At 35.4% G+C, this 23964-nt stretch overlaps 2 protein-coding genes across 4 annotated transcripts; both read left to right on the forward strand.

Annotated features, from left to right (window-relative positions):
- Positions 1-888: 888 nt before the first annotated feature.
- LOC149383450 (LAMMER-type protein kinase AFC2) lies at positions 889-4517 on the forward strand. 3 transcript variants are annotated; one of them, XM_089628653.1, is made up of 11 exons: positions 889-1100; positions 1935-2115; positions 2293-2473; positions 2598-2646; positions 2747-2861; positions 3093-3184; positions 3295-3451; positions 3542-3606; positions 3692-3789; positions 3883-3985; positions 4075-4517. In XM_089628653.1, the coding sequence occupies exons 1-11, from the start codon at positions 1002-1004 to the stop codon at positions 4219-4221; spliced, it is 1287 nt and encodes a 428-aa protein (XP_089484779.1). In that variant the 5' UTR covers positions 889-1001; the 3' UTR covers positions 4222-4517. The 3 variants fall into 3 exon arrangements, with proteins under 3 accessions (XP_089484779.1, XP_089484780.1, XP_089484781.1); XM_089628655.1 differs by having other exon boundaries at positions 972-1100; positions 2026-2115; XM_089628654.1 differs by lacking the exon at positions 1935-2115 and having other exon boundaries at positions 924-1100.
- A 2810-nt stretch (positions 4518-7327) lies between these two features.
- On the forward strand, positions 7328-8356 carry LOC149383451 (uncharacterized). Its single transcript, XM_089627799.1, has 3 exons — positions 7328-7952; positions 8006-8022; positions 8135-8356. The coding sequence occupies exons 1-3, from the start codon at positions 7328-7330 to the stop codon at positions 8354-8356; spliced, it is 864 nt and encodes a 287-aa protein (XP_089483925.1).
- Positions 8357-23964: the final 15608 nt, after the last annotated feature.

The following is a 23964-nucleotide window of genomic DNA, read 5'->3' on the forward strand; positions in this document are numbered from 1 at the left end:
CTTATATACATATATATGAATAATATTTTGTACGAGTATATTACATTAATTTATATACCAAACTTAAAAACACTTTTTCTAAAAGCTAAGAATTCTAGCTTTTCTATCTCAGGTACAAAATCTAAAATCGCTTTTGAAGTTTTTTGTAAAAATGGTTTTACCAAACACCAAATAAACCGTTTAGTTTTTTCTAAAAACAAAAACAGAGCTTTTTAATCTAAACCAAACGCAGCCAATAATAGTTTAATATTATATGATATACAATTTTTTTTATATAAAAAAGTTATATACACAATGTATTTTCTTTATATATATTTAAAAATTGAGAGATATATTATATATCATGTGTATATTATATGTATATATTTTATCATATATTTTATTTTGATTTTTCGTCGATTTGTAGGTTTTTCATAAAAAACGACATTTGAAAACGGTAAATTAATTGTCTTATTTATATTTTTTTCGTTCGATTTTTCATCGACTTGTCGATTTTTCGTAAATCAAAAGGCTCAAAACTTGTTGGTAATTGGTAATGGTTAGAGTTATTTAGTTTCATACTTTCATTAGACTATTTTTATATAGTTTTTTATTTTTTTATTTTTTTATTTTTTTTAAATAATGAAGAAGCTATATAATAGCACGTTTTAATGACGTGCCAACACGCGCGTAAAACCAACTTCTTTCACGAGATTCCAGTGCTAAAAAAGGCTAACTGAACCATAGTTAAACAAACCAGCCCAATTAGATTAACTCTGGTTAGACAGAGGCAAATATAGGCTGTATTACAAGGATCGGTCAAACACACGGCTGAGATTTTGACGCGTGTACGGCACAGATTTTGTCTTCACCGACCCAATTGTTTGAGATATATTTAGGTTAATAGCTCTCTGACTACCCTAAAAAGAAACGAGCTTGGAGTTTTCGTTCCCACGTTACGCTTCTGAGATTTGATTTGATTTGATTTGATTCTAGTTTTCTCTATACAAATTTGACCGATCATGGAGATGGAGCGAGTCACCGAGTTTCCTATGACTCACTTAGACCGTCGACCGCGAAAGAGGGCTCGATTGGGCTGGGACGTTCCTCAACCCCCAAAGGTAGTTCTTTGCTGTTGAAATTTTCAGATCTATTGATTGTGACGTTTAATTATCGGAGTACCGTGTTTGATTTGGTACTCATGTGTCTTTATGTTAGATATAGTCTATCGTATTTTTGCTAATACCATCATGTATCACTGTTTTAATTTTTGATGTTTTCATGGATCAAAATAGTTTCTTTCGGATTCCTGCATGGACAGTCTTTGTTTTCAATGTTAGATTTCTTATTAATTTGTTTTTATTGTTCTATGATTAGATTGAATCTTGAGCGATAAAACTCCAGAATTTTAGTTAATTAATCGTATCTCATAGTTGATGAGGATATAATGAATGATTATGCCTGACTCCCTTGAAGAGATCTTTTATTGGACTAGGTTGTTTCAATAGATTCATTGTGCTGTTGAATCCGAATACGATCTTTAGATTTCTGAAAAAGGACTTCGTTTTGTTCTTCATGCTGTTCCAAATTGTATAAATTTGTCTGATCGCCCATGAAATTATTTTTTATGATTTCTTTTAACAATGGTGGGTTTTTTTTTATTTTTTATTTTTATTTTTTGTATTTTTGGGTTAAAATTGGGCATGTTTATGCAAATATATTAAGCTTGATTCTAACTTTATAATTTTGTAGCATGATTTTTGGAATTTTTCCTCAATCTGATGGTGAATTTGTTTTACAATATGTTTTTCTGTTCTCGGAGATTCATGTTCTTCTTTACCCCTTTATCGGGTTGGGCTTGTGGATGATGATATCATGAGACATGTTATTGGAAAAATAAAATTGGTTTAATCTCAGTTAGAGTAAAAACAAAAAACCCTAAATGCTGTGTGTAGGCCCAGATAGGAATGTTATTTGGCCAAGAGGTGAATTTCACAAGCTTTGCACCCTCGGATCACACAACTAGTTCCACTTTGTTTCTTAAAGGGACGGCTTTAAATGGTTCTCCACCGTTGCGGGAGGATGACAAGGATGGACATTACATATTTGAGCTTGGAGAAAATATAACTTCTCGCTGTAATCACGCTTTACCATCTATAGTAATCGTTTCTTCAAATCTTAATAAACTTTGTGTGTTTCTGAATGTTGATTTCAGGGGTTCTTGGAGAGATTTTTTTGTTTTTTGTTTTTTTGTTTTTTTGTTATTTACAACTACAATGCTGTGGTATTGAGTGTTTTGTATTGCTTTTGCAGATAAGATTCATGGAAAAATGGGTGAAGGAACATTTGGCCAGGTTTTAGAATGTTGGGACAGAGAAAAAAAGGAGATGGTTGCCATAAAGGTCATCCGTGGAATAAAAAAGTATCGTGAAGCTGCTATGATAGAAATCGAAGTCCTTCAGCAATTAGGAAAGCATGATAAAAATGGGAATCGGTAAGCTTTATTTCATTTTTCCCTTGAAAAACTTCTATATTGTATGATTCGATATGTATTGGAGCTGCAAGGCATTTTCCTTAGGTTTTGTTTTCCAATTGTTAAATGGGTTTATTCCTTGCAGTTGTGTGCAATTACGGAACTGGTTTGACTATCGTAACCATATCTGTATTGTAAGTATGAGTTGATTTGCGATGCGGATTAATTTGCCCCGCTTAACAAATGGTTTTGGGGGTTAAGCCTTTTTGGGTGAATTCAAATGGTTTTCAACAGGTCTTTGAGAAGCTTGGACCAAGTTTATACGATTTTCTACGCAAAAACAATTACCGTCCATTTCCCATTGACATTGTCCGTGACATCGGAAGACAACTGTTGGAATGTGTAGCATGTGTGTAGTAATTCTTAGCTAGTTTCTCTCTCATGTCAAATTTTGTTTTTGTTTCAACATTTTTTTACCCTAAATATAAACTTTATTTTAACACGAATACGAATGAAGGCCCTTTAGGCAATTTTTTTTCTAAAGATTTTTTTTTTACATCCTATGCCCTAATTTGTTAGGTTGATTCTTTTTTCTAGTTCTAAATTTGGGGTTTTCTTTGTTTGTGCTTTCTGATTGCAGTCATGCATGACTTGTATCTTATTCACACTGACTTGAAGCCTGAGAACATTCTTCTTGTTGATTCAGACTACACTAAGATTCCTGATTACAAGGTATAACCTATTTTCTTTCCTTTTCTCTTTCTATATTACTGGAATTTAAATCTGTTGCTCTTTTTCGGCGCACTACTTCTCTTTCTGATGCTTTGGTTGCTTTTTCTCAGGGTTCTTCTCGGTTGCCAAAGGACAACATCTATTTTAAAAGAGTGCCAAAGTCAAGTGCTATCAAGGTCATTGATTTCGGTAGCACAACTTATGACCGCGATGATCAGACTTACATTGTATCAACTCGACACTACCGGGCGCCTGAGGTCATTCTAGGTAAGTGTTTACAAAGTGATAACCCTTTTCACGGGTACTTTATAAATTTTTTGCAGTTCCTTGAATTCGTCAAATCTCTATACTTTCCAGGGCTTGGATGGAACTATCCTTGTGATATTTGGAGCGTTGGTTGTATATTGGTGGAATTGTGTACGGTACGTATCTTTAAAATAGAGAAGCTTTTATAAAAATTTTCTGATGCCATGAACGGAAAGCTCAAGTGTGTTTGTGTGGTTACAGGGTGAGGCTTTGTTTCAAACTCATGAGAATTTAGAGCATCTTGCTATGATGGAACGCGTTCTCGGTCCTCTTCCACAGCACATGTTGAAGAGAGCAGAGTAAGTGATCCAGTATCTGTTGATAGCCTAGCCTTATTAAGAATAAAACTCGAAGACTTACACACTTTTGTTTTGTTTTGGTGTGTGTATCAGCCGACATTCTGAGAAGTATGTTAGAAAGGGTAGATTAGATTGGCCTGAAGGCGCTTCGTCGAGGGACAGTATCAAAGCTGTTCAGAAGCTTCCTCGGCTTCAGGTTTGTGCATAATTAATTACACGTCCTTGGATTAAATTATATAACAAAAGGGACGCATTTATATTGTGGGATTTGTTTTCTTGATGCAGAATCTGATAATGCAACAAGTAGACCATTCCGCGGGAGATCTCATCCATCTTGTACAAGGGCTTCTTAGGTACGATCCTTGCGATAGGCTAACGGCCCGTGAAGCCCTTAGACATTCTTTTTTTGCAAGAGATCACTTCAGGCGGTGAAAAAGCTTCTTCATTTTCACATTGCGTTGCGGTGGCCAAAGCTCTCCGGTGTATCTTTTCTGATCAGGGAGACAAGTGCATAGTGGGTTCGCCGTGTAAATAATTTTTTATCCAGTCTTTGGTTAAAAAGAATTGCATACAGAAAACCCCTTGTGAAACCCCCAATGGCAATGCCAAATGCCCTGCGCTCTTAACTCTACCTGGATTCGTCAGTGTATAGTAGTAATGAATGATTAAAGGTCTGAACCATTTGTTAATCCTTGCAATATTGTAGTGTGCCTTGTTGCTTTCGATGAGCTCTTGGTCTGCCTCATTCTTTTACGTCACAAAATGGTTCGGCTAATATTTTTATTATATGGCGGAGGACATGGCGACCAAAATTCTTTTTTTGGCAGCTCATGGGAAACACTAAGATTCAAAAAATGATTTAATAATTTTTTCTTTTAAATTAATTGATCCTTAATTATATAATTTTATAATAAAATAATTTAAAAACTATTAGAAAATAAAGAAGTAAGTTCACTTTAAGCTTAGACGAGAAGCGACGTCCTACCCATACAAAAAGAGAGGGGAGAAAGATTATTTTGTCCATGATTGCTTTAAATATTGGGATTTGTAAATGAGATTTGGACGAAACTAGGAGTAAAAAAAAAGGTAATGGACTTTTTTGGACGTTATTTTTTAAAAAGTCATAGGACCTCTGAAATTAATTTGATTTACGTAATTATCATTATATCTTTATTTATTTTCTATTTATTTTTTGTAAAGAAAAACTAAAAAATCATACTCTCATCTTTCATTTTTTCTCGGTCTCATCTCGTCCATTGCCTCTGTCTCATCTCCTTCATTGCTGTCGTATCTCATTGCCGTCTGTGTCTGGATCTCCGCCGGCGTCCCTCATCTCTCTCTAATTTCGCGGCTGTCCCTCGTCTCTCTCTAACTTCGCGTCGTCCATCGTCTCACTTCCACGGTCACACAATTTTTTCTCCGCCGTTTCTCTCTGCCCGTTCTGTGTAGCGTCCCCACCACCTATTCCGACGCAGCAAGCTCCTACACTGACACTCTTTTCGCTTTTTATTCCGGTAAACTCCCACAAGCTCCCACATACTTTAGTAATTTCGTTACAGTGTTTGTGACCAACGTTGTCACGAAAGCTTCACTATGACCCCATATTTCGTGACAATGTTGGCACAAGTAACCTTTTTCGAGACTACTTTGTCCCATGATCTTGACATAAAATTTGTGACAATATGATCACGAAACTAAATTATACAGTGACAACATAGTCACGAATCTAAATTATGCATTGATTTTTTTATTATTATTATTGTTACATTTATAACTCTTTGTCAATTTTGCTTATATAATATGGATTCAAGAACAACACTACATTTTTTATTAACACGAAACTTCATGAGAAATCATTCAGAGTTCCCTTTTTATTAACATTACATTTACACACACTATAATTTTCTTTATTAATATTGTCTAGCTGGTCTCTTATAATTTTTTAATAAAGAAAAATAGATGTTTTATTCCAAGGGAAACAAATTTAAAAATCAATTCCATTTTATTTGGGCAAGAAAAATATTCCATGTAAAAAAGGAAAATTGTAATTGAAAGTTTTAGTTTTTAGTTTTTGAGAAAAAATAAATAAATAAAAAAATGTAAACAAATTTACAGAGTTCTTTATTATTTTCACCCTCCATCAAAGATATTTTAATTATTAATTTCATGAAAATAATAAAAATGTGTAAATCTAATGTTATGTCTATTTATTTCCGCTATTTGCAATTATGAAAGACATTCATACCTTCATCAAGCATAGCGGTAGATGAGTGAAACATGAACGATACGACGTTGGTCCTGGGTTTGCAGTGAGAATCTTAATATCGGCAAAGGCAATGTACGACGAGTTTATGCAGTTGCTGTATGCCACGCTCAATCGCTCACTTAAAAATCAAGTCCTTCATGTTTCTTATGAGACAGAAGGGTCGGTACCCCCAGTAAGTATTGACTCCGACCTAAGTTTGAAATGTTACTTGCATCTTCGGAAGGAGAAACCGGAAAAATCAAAACTTAGTTTGGTAGTAGAGATGGAGCCATTGAAGCAAGAGCCGTTGGTTTCGGACTCTGCATGCGTTGGTTCAACTCCGAACACCGGTCAACCAGCACAACCAGACATGCCGTCTTCTATCTCGGAGGCTAGTTCTCCTGTAATCCCCGACCCAAATCAGAGTGCAAGCACACAATGGCAGACTCCTCCGCGCTCAGGCACTCCAAAACCGTGCCGTACGCCTTCCACAGATAACCAAGATTTGTTTTCTGACCTTGATGTGTTGGATATTCACTCTCTGATGAGACCAGTCAAAGGATGATTGTATGCCAACAAAACAACTTTGAAGAAATATTTATGCATGTTAACAATCACCAAACATTTTAGGTTCAAGGCGAAGATTTCTAACAAACGGTATATTCAAGTTGTTTGTCGAGATGACTCATACGCGTGGTCTGTTCGTGGAGTAAAAAAGACTACATCTGAGATATTTGAAGTGAGGAGGTAATTTATTACTTATTTCTACATTGTAATTATTATAGTCATGAGTGACAAGTTTTGTATCGTAGAAATCAACATTGAAAGTACATTCTTGGAGGTATGATTCTGAGCACACGTGTGCAACATAATTCAAATAAGGAGAACATCCTCAGGCTACGTCCACATTTGTAGGCGAGGCTATGAAACACAGGTACACTGATCCCTCATCTTCACCATGAAAACCCAAAGACATCATGTCGTACATGCAACAAGATTTTGGAGTGGACATGTCTTACAAAAAAGCATGGAGGTCAAGATAGGCGGCACTATCATCATTGTTTTTCACCGAGGATGCATCGTATAAATTTCTGCCTAAATTCATGTACATGATGTTGACTAACAATCCAGGTTTGTCATTCGACCTTGTCACAACTCCTCGATCTCACCGTTTCAAATACTTCTTCATGTCGCTTAGTGCTTGGAAAAGAGGGTGGAAGTATCTTCGTCCCATAGTTATCATTGACGACACTTTTTTGAAGAGTTACATGCACATTATTTTTAGCATGTGCTATGGATGCGAACGAACAAGTTTACCCCATCGCATTCAGTGTTGGTGATTCAGAATCTACTGAATCGTGGGATTACTTTTTGACAAAGTTAAAGGAAGCAATCGGGGAGAGGGAACATCAAGTCATAATGTCTGACATGGGAATCATTAATAGGGTGAAAAAGGTTTTCACGGCCTCAAACCATGGTTATTGCATGTTTCATCTTTTGAAGAACATGAAGAACCAAATCAAAGGTCTATCAAAGGAGGTGAATCAGATGTTCTATGCTGCAACAAAGGTGTACATGTATGCAGAGTTTGAAAAGTATATGCTTATGATAGATGAGGAGGATCTTGGAGTCCGAGTGTATCTTCAGAACGACATAGGCCACGAAAAGGGGGCTCGTTGTTTCTACACAGAGAAGAGGTACTCAATAAGGACATCAAACAATGCCGAGTCGTTGAATGTTGTGAATGTCAAACCAATAGAGTTCCCAATTGCCAAGTTATTTGATTTTCTTCTGGAGAGAATGACTAAATGGTTTTATGAACATAGAGAAAAAGCATTGGGAACGTTGACGATCCTTTGCGTTGATGCTAATAAAAAATTTGACGAATACCACGCTAAATCTACTGGAATAGATCTCTGTGATAAGCATTCAATTTTAAATTTTTTGCAATATGCTGTTTAATATATCTAGTTTTTCGTGACAACGTTGTATGTATTGAACAAGATTTCGTGACTACCTCTTCGATCACGAAAACTTGTTTTTCGAAGTATTTCCCGATGTTATTATACCGTAAACAAAATGGTACTGGGTGTGGAACAGGTACATCCATCATCGGTGTACGAGTTTGAAGTCGTTGATAGAGAGGGGCAAAAGTGGGCTGTAAATTTGAGAGAGAAGACATGTAGTTGTCGTGTCTTTCAAACTGACAACTTTATCTGTCCCCATGACATTGCGGCTTGGGTTTTCGAAACTTCACTGTTGAGAAGTTCATATCAAATTACTATACCACCGAATATTGGAGAAGTTGTTATGCAGGTGTAATTCATCCAATTGGTAGCGAGGAGTCGTGGAATTTTCCAGAGTAAGTCACGCAAAGAATAATAAATCCACATCATGTTGCCGCTCATGCCGCCAGAAGACCGAAAAAGAAAAGAATACCCTCTTAATGGGAAATGGATGAGGATATAAGGAATAAATGTAGTCAGTGTGGTGGAGTAGGACATAATCGGGCGACATGTCGCAACGCGATCCCGGCCAATCATAGCCGACCCCGAACATGATTTTCATCTTTTTTTTAAAGACTTTTTATTGATGTCCCAATTTTGAGTTGTACTTTACTTTATTTCTTATTTAGTCATGTTTGTTATGGATTTTTTTTTTTACTATTCGTGACTTTTGTTATGATATGATTCGTGACTTTCGTGACTAATATATGATGTCCACATGTTCACTAAATGTCCACATGTTCGTGACACTAAGGTCACGAAGGTAATGAATATCGTGACACTGTGATCACAAAAAAGTTATAAAGATGGTATATCATAGTAATTAATATTTTGTTATTAATAGTGACCGAGCTGGTAATTGGGATATGGAATAACATCTATTGCAATTAATAGCAATGAATTCCATTAATAGCAATTAAATTTGTAAACAACCAAGTTAGGAAGTTAGGTAAGGATAATTATATATGCATATTTACTTACTACAAAAGTTAGGTATGGAATCCTCCTATTTATCCGACCTTTGATATTTACCTCATATCAAACTCATAATATTGTTCGAAAGAGTAATAAAATATTGGAATGGAAGCTAAAGATCCAACAATGAAGGGAAGTGGTTCGAGTCAAAAGGTGGCGACGGTGAATGAGACGTCGGAGATGCTTACAGGAAGTGCAAACTCCACCGCGACATACTACTTGATTCCATCATCGCCGAATCCCAAGAAATTTAACAAGCCCCATGACCTGAATGATGCTGAATTCAACGAGTACATAGAGATGCATGCATGTGAGGATGGAAATACTCCGATTTTGATCGCTAACTCTGTGCTTCCCAAAATATTCGGCGAGAATTGGGAGGAAGATTTGAAAGCAAAGGGAGCTATTGTGGAAGTCCATAAATCTTTGCCGGCTGGCCAAAGGGGAGTGGACAGAAAGCCATAAAATATAGTTTGATATAAGGTACTCAATATTAATTGCAATGTTTTAATGTTTAGACGCTATCACATTATGTAATTTTTGTGACTTGAAATTAGACAATAATATAAAGTATTTCTATAAATAAAAGTATTTCTATAATTCTCCTCCTATGTTCATATGTTTAGACTACTTGATATTCTATAAAATTTGAAATGATGACGTGAGATAAATAAATGTATTTCAACAACACTTTACAATACAGGACACATTAGTTCCTCAATACACTTTACAAATACTATTTCGTGACTTAAACAGTTTATTTTCGTGACACAAAAATTACGAAATCCCCAGTTTTCGTGACACAGAAGTCACGAAATCCCATTTTTCGTGACAGGGAAGTCACTAAATCCCTATTTTTTGTGACACGGAAGTCACTAAATCCCCATTTTTCCCGACATGGAAGTCACGAAGTACCCAATTTTGTGACACGGAACTCACGAAGTCCGACCCAAATTCATGAGACATGCTCTCTTTCGCTCATTTGATCTCGTTTGTTCCTCATAAACTTGCTTCTAGACTGTTAAATGAGTGGACTTTGAAATAAAAACCCTAAAACATGCGTTATCAATAAATCCCCACATTAAGGAGAAGTTATACGCACTTTCATCACGGGATAACGATATGACGTTAAACCTAATTCTCCTCCTATGTTCATATGTTTGGTCTACTTGACATTCTGTTAAATTTGAAATGATGACGTGAGACAAATAAATGTATTTCAACAACACTTTACAATACAAGACTCATTAGTGCCTAAGATCTTCTGGGTATGTAGAGGTTAGAGGTTGACTTACCATGTACTTTTTCAATTTTATTTTTATGATCATAACAACCATTGATCCCCTACGACGTATTTAATGGAATAAACAAGAGATTTATGTTGGAATAGATCTAGGATTAAGAATAATTTATCGCTTCTAGCAAGCGGCGGAATATAAAAAATTCTTTGAAACATGTAAAACAATTTTACTACCTAGAAAAAGTGCATGAACATATAATTTAACATTAATAACTATAAAGAGTTTTCCTCGGTACCAACCTCGTTTGAAGCTTGAGCGTTGTGAAGCCTTTGGAAAGGTTGAATCGCTCGCCTCCCCACTTAGCTTGTCTCCTTCGTGTCTTCTTGAATCCGAGTAACCACAATATTTTCTACCACTAGAGTTTTCGAGATTAGAAAGGATTTAGTGTGTGAGCACTATTAAACAGAATGACTCAAGAACTAGTCTTAGAGCCAAATAGCTAATACAAAAGGTAGGTATAATGAGGACCTACGTGCCAAAACAAAAAAGCAAGAAGAAGAGAGAGAGAGAGAGAGAGAGAGAGAGAGAGAGAGAGAGAGAGAGAGAGAGAGGTGTGGGGGGTTGGTCAAGTCTAGAGAGAGAAGCTCTCAACTCAAAAAACTTGTATTCAACATTGTGAATGAGGTGTGGTATTTATAGGAGAAGAGATTTCCTTGAAAAGGTAGTTTCCTCTTTTCTATTGAATATCACATATTCATGAGTACAATCTTTATTTCCCATTCCTATCATAATAATACCAAGGTTGGAAATTTGTTTCCCTTTTTTCTATGTTGGCCTTCCATCACATATAGCATGGTGCTATAAATTTGTTTCCTCTTTTCCTTTTGGCAAGTATCTTTATACATCAATGCACAAAATAATTTCCCTTTTGCTTGATGATGGCCACGGTTTTCTCTTCTAGAACAAGCTTCTACATGTTTTTTTATTTGTTCATGACAATACAAGAAAAATCCATGTGGAATTTTCAAATAAAATTCCATAAAATGAAATTCAATCCTCAAGGCCCAATTCTCAATGTTGGCCGTGTGGATCCATTACATTGTCATCATATGACAATATCCAAAATCTTATTTTGACATTTATACCATCTTATGTCCTTATGGACAAAATTACCCTTTAGACAATTTTCATAAAATTCGTCTAGTTCAACACTTGAACTTGTTTTAACTTAGCTACTACTTTAACAAATCATACTCTAATGACTTGTGGTAGTGATCTCATGGATCCAAATGAACAAAGCTTTAGCTAGCATGTTTGGACACAAAAATTGACAAACCTTTCCATGTTCTAGCTTAATGTCAACTGACTCTACTAAAGAGTTGACACTGAAAATCTCTCTGTTCAAATGAATATATTTTCTACTTAAAATTCTACTTAATTGTGATGATCCATTAAATATTATCTGTGTTTACCCTTCATGAATATCATCAACTAGATGAGATTTATAAATTACCATTTTACCCTTCTAGTTGTTATTTACTCAACTCTTTTGTCACTTGTGAATAAGTTAGAAACAATGTATTGGCGAGGTGCTAACAAGTTACATTGATTCATCCAAAAGAGTCATGACTCAATTTGAACACTGGCCAGTTTATTTATTCACAATCCATGGAACAAAGCATGAGGTGATATACATTGCATTTCAGCAATCTTGTACATGAATTCCATATCTACGAGATCTTCACAAAGTTGTTCATGACATCTTCATAACTTAGTACTTCATCAATAGGTTTTGTCTATATCATATAGTGAATCTAGAATTCTGACTTTCTCAAATGAAAGTACGTAAGCTATGAAATGCAATGTCTCATTTCAGGATTGAGGTAAGCATGATGCAATTCATACATAGTGACTTTGAGACAAAAGAGGTTAAATAGTTTGTTCTTATACTGTCTTTAGAAGTGCACTGGTCAATTCAATATCTTCAGAAGATACCTAGGAAGAACTAGAGAGTTTCGAACTCTGTATGTCTCATAACCAGATATAATAGGTTCTCCTAACAATCTTACTGAGATCAATAGCCCTTTGATCCTTAGATTGTGAATATACTGTTCTAAGCAAACCATGAAGAGTTTGTTCATGTAAATCTATATTTGACTCTTCATTTCCTGTTAGGTTTGTTTAAGGAGTAAAGACTAAGGTTTATCATAAAACTTCAAACAAACAAGGAAAAATGAGTGAAAGTTTCAACTCTTTGTTAATTATTCATCAGTTACAAGCAAGAGTCTTCGTGAGATTTTATTACATCAAATGTAGATAAGTAACAACTACTACTCTTCTTGTGGGCACCAATGCCAACAATTTCTCAATAAATTCCCTCAAAGTCTCCCATTTCGTGACTGATATGTAACGAAAACGTACTATGTCTTGACTTAAACAGCTTCTTCTCGTGATACGGAAGTCACGAAATCCCCATTTTTCGTGACAGGAAAGTCACTCAATCCCCATTTTTCGTGACACAGAAGTCACTAAATCTCAAGTTTTCTTGACACGGAAGTCACTAAATCTCAAGTTTTCGTGACACGGAAGTCACGAAGTCCGACTCAAATTCATGAGACATGCTCTCTTTCGCTCCTTTGATCTCGTTTCTTCCTTATAAACTTGCTTGACTGTTAAATGAGTGGATTTTGGAATAATAAACTTGAAACATGCGTTATCAATAAAACCTCACATTAAGAAGAAGTTAGACGCACTTTCATCACGGGATAACGACATGGTGGACGACATGACGTTAAACCTAATTCTCCTCCTATGTTCATATGTTTAGTCTACTTGACATTCTGTTAAATTTTAAATGATGACGTGGGACAAATAAATGTATTTCAACACAACTTTACAATACAAGACAAAATAGTTCCGCAAAATCTTCTACGTATGTAGTGGTTGACTTACCATGTACTTTTTCAATTTTTTTAATATTTATTTTTATAACAACCATTGATCCCCTACGACATATTTAATGGAATAAACAAGAGATTTCTCAATAAATTTCCTCAAAGTATCCTATTTCGTGACTGGTATGTCACGAAAAAGTACTGTGTCGTGACTTAAACAGTTTCTTTTCGTGACACAGAGGTCACGAAATCCCCAGTTTTTGTGACACGGAAGTCACGAAATCCCCATTTTTCATGACACGGAAGTCACTTAATCCCAATTTTTCGTTACACGAAAGTCATGAAGTCAGACCCATATACGTGAAACATGCTCTCTTTCGCTCCTTTGATCTCAATTGTTCCTCATAAACTAACGCACTTTCATCACGGGATAACGACATGGCGGACGACATGACGTTAAACCTAATTATCCTCATATGTTCATATGTTTAGTCTACTTGACATTCTGTTAAATTTTAAATTTTAAATGATGACGTAGGACAAATAAATGTATTTCAACAACACTTTACAATACAAGACTAATTAGTTCCTTAAGATCTTCTATGTATGTAGAGGTTCACTTGGCATGTACTTTTTTTTTTATAACAACCATTGATCCCTACGACGTATTTAATTGAATAAACAAGATATTTCTCAATAAATTCCCTTAAAGCATCTCATTTCATGATTGGTATGTCACAAGAAAAATACTGTGTGGTGATTTAAAAAGTTTCTTTTCGGGATACAAAAGTCACGAAATCCCCAGTTTTCGTGACACGAAAGTCACAAAATCCCCATTTTTTGTGACATGGAAGTCACTAAATCCCTATATTTAGTGACACAAAAGTCACTTAATCCCAATTTTTCGTGACACGGAAGTTACGAAATGGCGGTCGACATGCCGGGGTAACGACATGGCGGTCGACATGACGTTACACTTTATTCTCCTCCTTTGTTCATATTTTAGTATACTTGACATTCAGTTAAATTTGAAATGATGACGTGAGACAAATAAATGTATTTCAACAACACTTTACAATACAAGACACATTAGTTATTTGAAATGATGACGTGAGACAAATAAATGTATTTCAACAACAGTTTACAATACAAGACACATTAGTTCCTCAAGATCTTCTAGGTATGTAGATGTTGACTTACAATGTAATTTTTCAATTTTTTTTATTTCTTTTATTATTATAACAACCAATTATCCCTTACGCCGTATTTAATGGAATAAACAAGAGATTTCTCAATAAATTCCCTCAAAGTGTCTCATTTCGTGATTGGTATGTCACGAAAACGTACTATGTCGTCACTTAAACAGTTTCTTTTAGTGACACAGAAGTCACGAAATCCTAGTTTTCGTGACACGGAAGTCACGAAATCCTCAATTTTTTGGACAGAGAAGTCACTAAATCCCCATTTTTCGTGACACGGAAGTCACTAAATCCCAACTTTTTGTGACACGAAGTCACTAAATCCCAATTTTTCGAGACAGAGAAGTCATGAAGTCCGACGCAATTACTTTAAACATGCTCTCTTTCACTTACATTTTTTTATTTATTATTATTACATTTATTTGTGTTTGTCAATTTTTCTTATATAACATTGTAATTGAAATTTTTAGTTTTTAGTTTTTGAGAAAAAATAAATAAAAATAATGTAAACAAATTTACAGACTTCTTTATTATTTTCACCCTCCATCTGAGATATTTTAATTATTAATTTCATGAAAAATTCATCTTATAACAAAAATAACATTTTAGATAAACCTAACAATGTTTGAAGTATTATTAGTTGTAACTTACTAATTTCATGAAAATAATAAAAATAAAAATAATAAAAATGTGTCCACTTTATGAATTCTAAATGTGTCTACTTTATTAAAAAAATGTGTCTACTTTATTATTTTCATGACATTAATTATTTTAAACTTATAATATTTATTGTTGAATGATTTTATAATTGGAGAAATAAATTTTGTAGTTAATATTTGTATTGACATTTCGTGACACAGAAGTCACTAAATCCCCAGAGTTCGTGCCGCCGAAGGTACAAAGTTTCCAGTTTTCGTGACATAGAAGTCACGAAGTCCGAACCAATTGCGTGAAGTCAAGAATCAGTTGGGCCTTGTTAAAAATAATGTGAATTGTATTCAACATACTCAGAGTACTCAGTTACGTATTTAATAATTTACTGTTTTACATTCAATTATCTAATACTTATAACACATATAACATAACTTCGTGACAAGTTTGTCACACAAATTCCAAAAAGGAATATTCAGAGTCACACTGCCATCACAAAGACATTCCAAAAAATACTCGAATGTTCCTCATAAACCTGCATTCACAGTTAAATGAGTGGATTTTGGAATAATAACCCTAAAACATGCGTTATCATTAAATCCTCACATTAAGGATAAGTTAGACGCATTTTCATCACGGGATAACGACATGGCGGACGACATGACGTTAAACCTAATTATCCTCCTATGTTCATATGTTTAGTCTACTTGACATTCTGTTAAATTTTAAATTTTAAATGATGACGTAGGACAAATAAATGTATTTCAACAACACTTTACAATACAAGACAAATTAGTTCCTCAAGATCTTCTATGTATGTAGAGGTTCACTTGGCATGTAATTTTTTTTTTATAACAACCATTGATCCCTACGACGTATTTAATGGAATAAACAACAGATTTCTCAATAAATTCCCTCAAAGTATCTCATTTCATGATTGGTATGTCTCAAAAAAATATTGTGTCGTGATTTAAAAAGTTTCTTTTCGGGATACAAAAGTCATGAAATCCCCAGTTTTCGTGACACGAAAGTCACTAAATCCCCATTTTTCGTGACAGGGAAGTCACTAAATCCCTATTTTTAGTGACACGGAAGTCACTTAATCCCAATTTTTCGTGACACGGAAGTTACGAAGTCCGACCCAAATTCGTGAGACATGCTCTCTTTCGCACATTTGATCTCCTTTTTTCCTCATAAACTTGTTTCTAGCTGTTAAATGAGTGGACTTTGGCATAACAACCCTAAAACATGCGTTATCAATCAATCCCCACATTACGGAGAAGTTAGACGCACTTTCATCACGAGATAACGACATGACGGTCGACATGACGGTCGACATGACGTTAAACTTAATTCTCCTCCTTTTGTTCATAATTTAGTATACTTGACATTCTGTTAAATTTGAAATGATGACGTGAGACAAATTAAATGTATTTCAACAACACTTTACAATACAAGACACATTAGTTATTTGAAATTATGACGTGAAACAAATAAATTTATTTCAACAACAGAATATGTGGCTGCTTGTGAAGCATCCAAAGAGGCTGTATGGCTTAGAAAATTCCTTAAGTATTTGGAAGTTGTTCCAAATGACGACGAGCCCATGACCCTTTATTGTGATAATAGTGGGGCTGTCGCTAACTCAAAGGAACCTCAAAGCCATAAGCGCTCTAAACATATTGAGAGGAAATACCATTTGATTCGAGAGATCGCGCAGCGCGGAGACGTGGAGGTGAAGTAGATCTCTCGCAGATCCATTCACCAAGGCCCTAGCGAACAAGGTCTTCGACCAACATCGAGATGGATTAGGCATGAACGACTACACACATCTTCTTTGAGTCAAGTAGGAGTTTGTTGTCAATGGTGCCCACAAGAAGAGTTGTAGTGTGTATTTATGTACATTTGATGTCATATAGTCTTAAAAAGACTCTTGCTTGTAATTGCTTATTCATTAATAAAAAGTTGAAACGTTCATTCATTCTTCCTTGTCTGAAGCTTAATGATAAAACATTAGTCTTTAGTCCATAAACAAACTAAACAACTTACGAAGAGACAAATGTAGATTTGCATGAACAAAGTCTTCGTAGTTTGCTTAAAACGATATATTCGCAATCTAAGGGTCAAAGGACTATTGACCTCAGTATGATTGGTAGAAGAATCTGTGATGTCTGGTTATGAGGCATTGATAGTTGGAGACTCTATAGTTCTTCTAGGTATCTTCCAGAAGGTACTGAATTGACCAGTGCACTTCTAGAGACAAGATAAGAACAAACCATTTAACCCCTTATGTCTCGAAGTCACTATGTATGAATTGCATCGTGCTTACCTTAATCCTGAAATGAGACATGCCATTTCACACCTTACGTATTCTCATTTGAGAAAGTCAGAGTTCGGATTCACTATGTGATTCTTAACAAGACCTATTGCTGTAGTACTAAGTTATGAAGATGTTATGAGTATCTTTGTGAAGTTCTCGTAGATATGGAATTCATGTACAAGATTGCTGAAATGCAATGTATATCACCTCATGCTTTGTTCCTTGGAATGTGCATAAATGAACTAGCCAGTGTCCAAATTGAGTCATGACTCTTTTGGATGAAACAATGTGATTTGTTAGCTCCACGTCAATACATTGTTTCTAACTTATTCACAAGCGACAAAGGAGTTGAGGAAATAACAGCTAGAATGGTAAAATGGCAATTTTGTAAATCCCGACTAGCTGATGATATTCATGAAGGGTAAAATGGTAATTTTGTAAATCCCGACTAACTGATAATATTCTGTGGATCCGCTCATTACAATAAGGTTGAATTCTTGAGTAGAAAATAAATTCATTTGAACCGAGAGATTTTCAGTGTCAACTCTTTAGTGGAGTCAGTTGACATTAAGCTAAACTTGGAAAAGGTATGTGAACTTTTGAGTCCAAGTATTTTAGCTCAAGCTTTGTTCATTTGGATCCATGAGGTCACTGTCTCGAATCACATCTAGTAGGAATAGTTAAACTGGAAACTAAGTCAAAACAAGAACGAAAATTGTCAAAAGCGTATTTTTGTCTTTTGAGACATAGGATGAAATGAATGTCGATAAATTTTTTGACAAGGTCATTTGATGACTTAATGTCACTCGGCCAAATTAGATTAATTGGGCATTGTGAATTTATTTCATTTCATAAGAATTTTATTGAAAATTCTTAATGGGCTTTTCTCATGTTGTCATGAACAAATGAAGAAGCTTCTAGAAGCTCCTTCTAGAGAGCATGATAGGCGCTCAAATACCCAAGAGAAAGAGAGAATATTTTGTGCATAAATGTATCAAGATACTTGCCAAAAGAAAAAGAGGAAATAAATTTCCCATGCATGCATGAGGATATTCGGCCAAGAGAGAGTTAAAGGCAAGGCATGGAACAAAATAGGAAACAAATCAAGGCTTCTAGAATGCCTTGTTGGCCGTGTGACTCTATGAAGGAAAAAGGGAAATTGGCTCATGAATATGTGATATTCTATAGAAGAGGAAACTACCTTATTGAATGTGAGACCTCTCCTATAAATAGGAGCCTCATTCCACACATTTCATTCATCCAAGTTTAAGAGATTTGAGAGACTCTCTCTCTAGAACTTTGCCGATCCTCTCTCTCTCTCTCTAGTTAATTTTCGGTTTTTGTTTTGGCACCTAGGTCCTCATTTGACCTAGTGTTTAGCTCTGCGACTTCAAGACTCGTTCTTAAGTCGTAGTGTTTAAAAGTGCCCACACACTAATTCCTTTTCTCTCGAGTGATTTAGTGATAGAAACTTTCGTGGTTGCTCGAGTTGCCGAGGAAGGAAGAGAGACGTGTTGCGAGGGGAGACGAACGTTGCAACATTTTTCCAAAAGATTCTCAACGTTCAAGCGTCTAAAAAATTTAGTAAACTTCTATGCTCATATTAGTTTTTATTTACATGTGCTTGCTCTTTGTCTAGGTTAGTAAAACCTGTTTTACTTGAAAAAGAAAATTTTTAAAATTTCGCCGCTTAACGAAGCGTTAAACTTTTTCTTAAACCCTAGATAAATTCCAACAACAATAACGTCACGAAATCAAGTATTTTCGTGATAATGAGTCACAAAATAAAATTGTTTCATGATAATAAAGTCACGAAACAACTACATGTCTCGAAATACTTTGTTGTCACGAAACTAATTAAACTATAAGAAAAATAGGTCACGAAAAAATTACCTCGGTATTTGATGTGAGGCCTCCGTAAACCTTTTTCATCTTCCCTTTCTTCTCAGAGGTGCCCACAACAGGTGGTGCAGACTCGATCTCACCACCAATTGGCTTGAATTCGATCTGAAAAGCAGATTAATGTGAATAAGTTAAAAAGTAGAAGTTAATTAAATGTTCTTATCAATCATATTCATAACTCTTGAAATCAATTTTTTTGGAGTTGGGACTTTAAGACCTTCCCTAGTTTAGTAGTCCATTGCCTCATCAACGGCGTTGCATGGGCATCGAGTATACTAGCGAAGTCCAGGGCCATGAATCTTGGTATGCACTCGTAACTCCAAATTTGGAGTGGGAGCACAAAACCCGATAAATGGAGGTTAGGGTTCTTTCCATCTGTGATGGTCTTGGCCTTGGTACAAAGCCCTTCACAGACTCCAGAAAGAAGTTCCACGTGACGTTTCCTCGTGGGTAATTCTTGAAAATCACTGACTTGTCCTCCAATTTGAAGTAGCTATCGCAGGGCAGGTTGACGGTCTTCTCGACCGCAAGGAGTACGTTGTACAGAAAGTGTAGGAGAAGTAGGCTCACTCTCATCTCATCTGACCACTTCTTGCTGATCTCAATGACTGAAGCAATGTTCCCATTTTTTCTATTAAGCGCACAATTGCAGAAGGTGTCTTGGTATAGCCCTCCATCAACCACATTGGCGCATCGTGGCTGCTCTCTATAATCATCGCTGAACCTTAATCCTATTATAAAAAAAAATGCTCTTTGGTGAACTCCCGTGGTCTCCCACCAATCTCCATGACCAGAGAAGCATTCAATGGATTGGCTCTGTCATAGAATCTCGATCTCAAAACTAAGTGAGTGATTATCTTTGATGATTTTGTGATATAGGGCATGTCCAGGAACTGCCCAAAACACGTTTTTCTGAATAGCTCTTTCTGGTTTGAGGTCATGCCCATTTCCTTCTCGAATGCGTCCAAGTTTCCATGGAAGTTAAATGAATACCCTTCATCTATGTCTTCTTCTTTTATCTTGCATATGAAACCCTACAAATTATAACATTAACACATAAAAGTTAGAACATTAAACACCTTAAACGTGTATGATTCAAATTATATCCACTTTCTGTTTCATGATAACACTGTCAAGAAATCCACGAAGTTCGTGACAATTGTGTCACAAAACTTCGTGGTTTCGTGACAATTGTGTCACGAAACTTCATGGGTTTTGTGACTTGACTGTCACTAAACCATTAAGTTTCGTTACACAATTGTCACGGAACCACGAAGTTTCATGACATAATTGTCTCGAACTTCATGGGTTTTGTGACACTCTTGTCACAAAACTTTGTGGTTTAGTGACACTCGTGTCACGAAACCCATGAATTTCGTGACACAATTGTCAAACACGAAGTTACCATACACAATTGTCACGAACTTCATGGGTTTCGTGGTCTTAGTATCACTAAACCCATATTGTTTCGTGACACTCATGTCATGAATACCATGAAGTTTCGTGACACATCGAGTTCATGACAATTGTGTCAAGAAACTTCATGGGTTTCGTGACAATTATGTCACGAATCTTCATTGGTTTCGTGACATTCCAGTCACTAATCCCACGAAGTTTCGTGATATAATTGTCACGAAACCCATGAAGTTTGTGACACTCGTGTCTCTAAACCCATTGTCTTCCTGACACTTTTGTCTCGAATTCACTTGACACCCGAACAATGTATGTCACGAAATAACATCTTACATCTACAAAAAAATGCACAAAACTAATCAAAACAATGCACAGAACCTACATCTAATATGAGCACGCCTAAACAAATCTAATTTTTACAAAATACACAAAATCCACTGAATCCACAATCAAACTCAAACTAACAGTTTCATCACAGAATCCACAATAACATCAAAAGTTTTCATTTTTGTCACGATTTCAAGAACCATTGTCACAAAAAGCATCAATACTACATCTAATGGATCAAACTAATAGTTTCATCAAACAAAAAAATAAACAATAACACCAAAAGTTTTCATTTTTGTCATGAAATCAAAATTTAAGAAACAATAAAACCAGATTTGCAAGAGTAAAACTAATCACCTTGTGAGGTCTCTCTGATTTGCAAGGCGCCATGACGAATTCATTTATGTCGATAGAGGACGAGTCAGATACCTCAAGATCCTCAGTTTTCTAGCGCTTCCCAGAAAACTTCTTCGGCGGCCCAATAACCTTCCGCTTCTTCTTCGTCCCGGCATTGAAATTATTCATCGGTCTCTCAACATTCTCGACCAAGGAGGCGTCAGAACCCATCTGGAGGATTAGGGTTAGGATGCTTGATGATGACTCATCTTTTTAGGGTTAGGGTTAGGGTTTGGATTAGAAATTTCTGGAGGACATTTGGACGGTGGACTAGACTTTGTCCTCATCTCCAATCGGCAAAGAAGTGAGAGTGACGAAATGAAGAAAAATGATATTTTAAATGAGAATGAATGGTTTTTGAGTTTTTTTTAGTTTGGTTTATCTCTCTCTTTCTTCTGTCGGGTGAAATGTGATAACGATTTTAGAGAAAATGAAAGCCAGGAAATGAAAGAGAAACTGACTCAATGGATCGGCAAGAGAGGAAGGGAAGTTGGACGGTTTTGGGATGAGTTGTTTATTTTTTTTCTCCCTCTCACTTCTGGTTAACTAACGGGAATGAAGAAATGAAAAGGAAGGAAATGACGTGAAGGAAGAAAATAATGTGGCGAATGGAGAGGTAAGTGAAAGAGAATGAGAAAATGGGCTGACGTATAAAGTGGACTAGATTTTGTGGGCCCGTTTCAACTAAAACATGCTTCTATTTTCCCTTATTTCATGAACTTTTCGTGACATATTGATTTAAATTTTAATGTTAACAGTGGTAAAATGGTAACTTCATAAATCAAATTTAATTACGAAGTCCTAGTTCTGACCTTTATGAAAAAAAGTCCAAAAAAACCCAAACCAATTTCTTTTTACTCCTACCAAGAGCAATTTCCCTAAAATATGCTGTCTGTGTTTTCAATGTCATTGTGCACATAATAAAGAACAAGAAAGCCCACCACTGGCAATAATATATTTGTTCTCCAAGTCGGTTTCAACTTTCAAATAATGAAAACCAAAAAATCAAGGTTCGAAATGCCGTTTTTTATACCGTTCAAGCCTCTTAATTTACGGAAATGCGACACACCGACGGAAAATCGAACGGAAAATATGTAAAAAATGGAAAATGAAATACCGTTTTCAAATGCTGTTTTTCGGTGGAAAACCAAACGAAAATAATATTACATAATATGTTAAATATATATACGTATATATATACACATATAATTGCATATACATATATTAAATTTTAACTAATATAACAAAAATTTACTAAAATAATTTAAATATAAATTAAATTTGAAAACCTAGCTCAATAACAAGAATAATTACTTAATCATATAATAAAAAAATACATCTAAATTACTATTAATTTATGGACATAATAATTACTTAACCATGTTATTACCTTGCTAATAAAACACAAATAAAAGCTTTAACAACCTCCTAAAACGTTCTGTTACACTCGATTCTTTTTCGCACCTAAAAGGACCAAGCTTTAATTATTTCTTTTTCTTCGAGCTGAAGTAAAACCCGCAGTAAAAGTGGCATAACTCTCTGCTCAGAAATCTAAATTTGATGATTCTTGAATCAAAGTAAAGCTCTGTCTCTCCTCTGTCCAATGCCATCGGTTTCAGGTCAAAAGGACATCGGAGCCGAGGAGCGCGGCTGTTCCGAAAGTCCAGTTTTTTTAGAATTCCGGATTTTCAGCCCTACTACCATGAGTTATAGAACTCTAATGAGAAAAATTTCTTGAGCAAAAATGTTTTTCATAAGATTATAAACATGATGTGTAAGATTAAAATGTTTTGATTTTTGAAAGTTTAATTGAAATTGAATTTTTACAAAACTAGTTTGAATTTTGAAAAACCGTTTTCGTTTTCAAACTTGAAAAATATTTTGTCATCCAAATCAAATAAATTTTCAAAATATTTTCAAAACTATCTATATCACATATGTTCAAAATCTATATGCTCTTGAAAATTTGAGTGGGAGGTCTCCTTGTAGACAAGCCGAAAAATAAAAAGATGTGTAATCTCAAACTTTCAAGTGTTCGAGTGAGTTAAAGTTCACACTTCCCTCACGCACTTTCCCGAAATAGAAAATAGGAAAAGATCGAGTATGTACCTTGTGCCTTTATGCACTAACACTGCTCTGAACATGATGATCTAGGATTCTCTTCTAGTTGTCCGCTCTGTCGCTCTCTAACTAGGAAATCCGTTTCCGAACTTACAAGAGTCGATGAACCAACTCCAAAAACTAAGTGGGAGGGTTATATTTGTTGTTTGTAACCCACGATCCCCAACACTAATGAAAGAAGCAATTAACGTGGGACTAAGAGCCGCTCTTGCGACCTTCTCTTAAATGGGAGTACTCCAAGGCGTTTTTGCTTCGATCATTGCTCAATGAGCTACGTCCGAGAGTGAGACGATGATGACAAGGCCTCCTCTTGGGGGATTGTTTTTCAAAGTCAATCTTTTGGACTAAGTGGTTGGTTGCACACTTAGGCTCAATCCCTAGTAATTCTCCCTTGAGGCTCTGCGAAAGGATGTGAGTGATCAAACCAATTTTAAAGGTGGCTAGTCAAAATTGATGTATTGACATCTAGGCTAAGCATTAATGAT

This window comes from Urtica dioica, chromosome 10 (assembly GCF_054948205.1).
Source record: "Urtica dioica subsp. dioica isolate 48M chromosome 10, U.dioica_male_clone48M_v1_H2, whole genome shotgun sequence".
NCBI classification, from domain to species: domain Eukaryota; kingdom Viridiplantae; phylum Streptophyta; class Magnoliopsida; order Rosales; family Urticaceae; genus Urtica; species Urtica dioica.

What these genes read in the sequence shown, in the direction of transcription:
- LOC149383450 (XM_089628653.1), top strand. Translation starts at nt 1,002, where the DNA reads ATGGAGATGGAGCGAGTCACCGAGTTTCCTATGACTCACTTAGACCGT. An exon ending in ACTGTTGGAATGTGTAGCAT is followed by an intron (nt 2,862 to 3,092) that starts GTGTGTAGTAAT and finishes TTCTGATTGCAG; the next exon opens with TCATGCATGACTTGTATCTT. An exon ending in TATTGGTGGAATTGTGTACG is followed by an intron (nt 3,607 to 3,691) that starts GTACGTATCTTT and finishes GTGTGGTTACAG; the next exon opens with GGTGAGGCTTTGTTTCAAAC.
- LOC149383451 (XM_089627799.1), top strand. Translation starts at nt 7,328, where the DNA reads ATGGATGCGAACGAACAAGTTTACCCCATCGCATTCAGTGTTGGTGAT.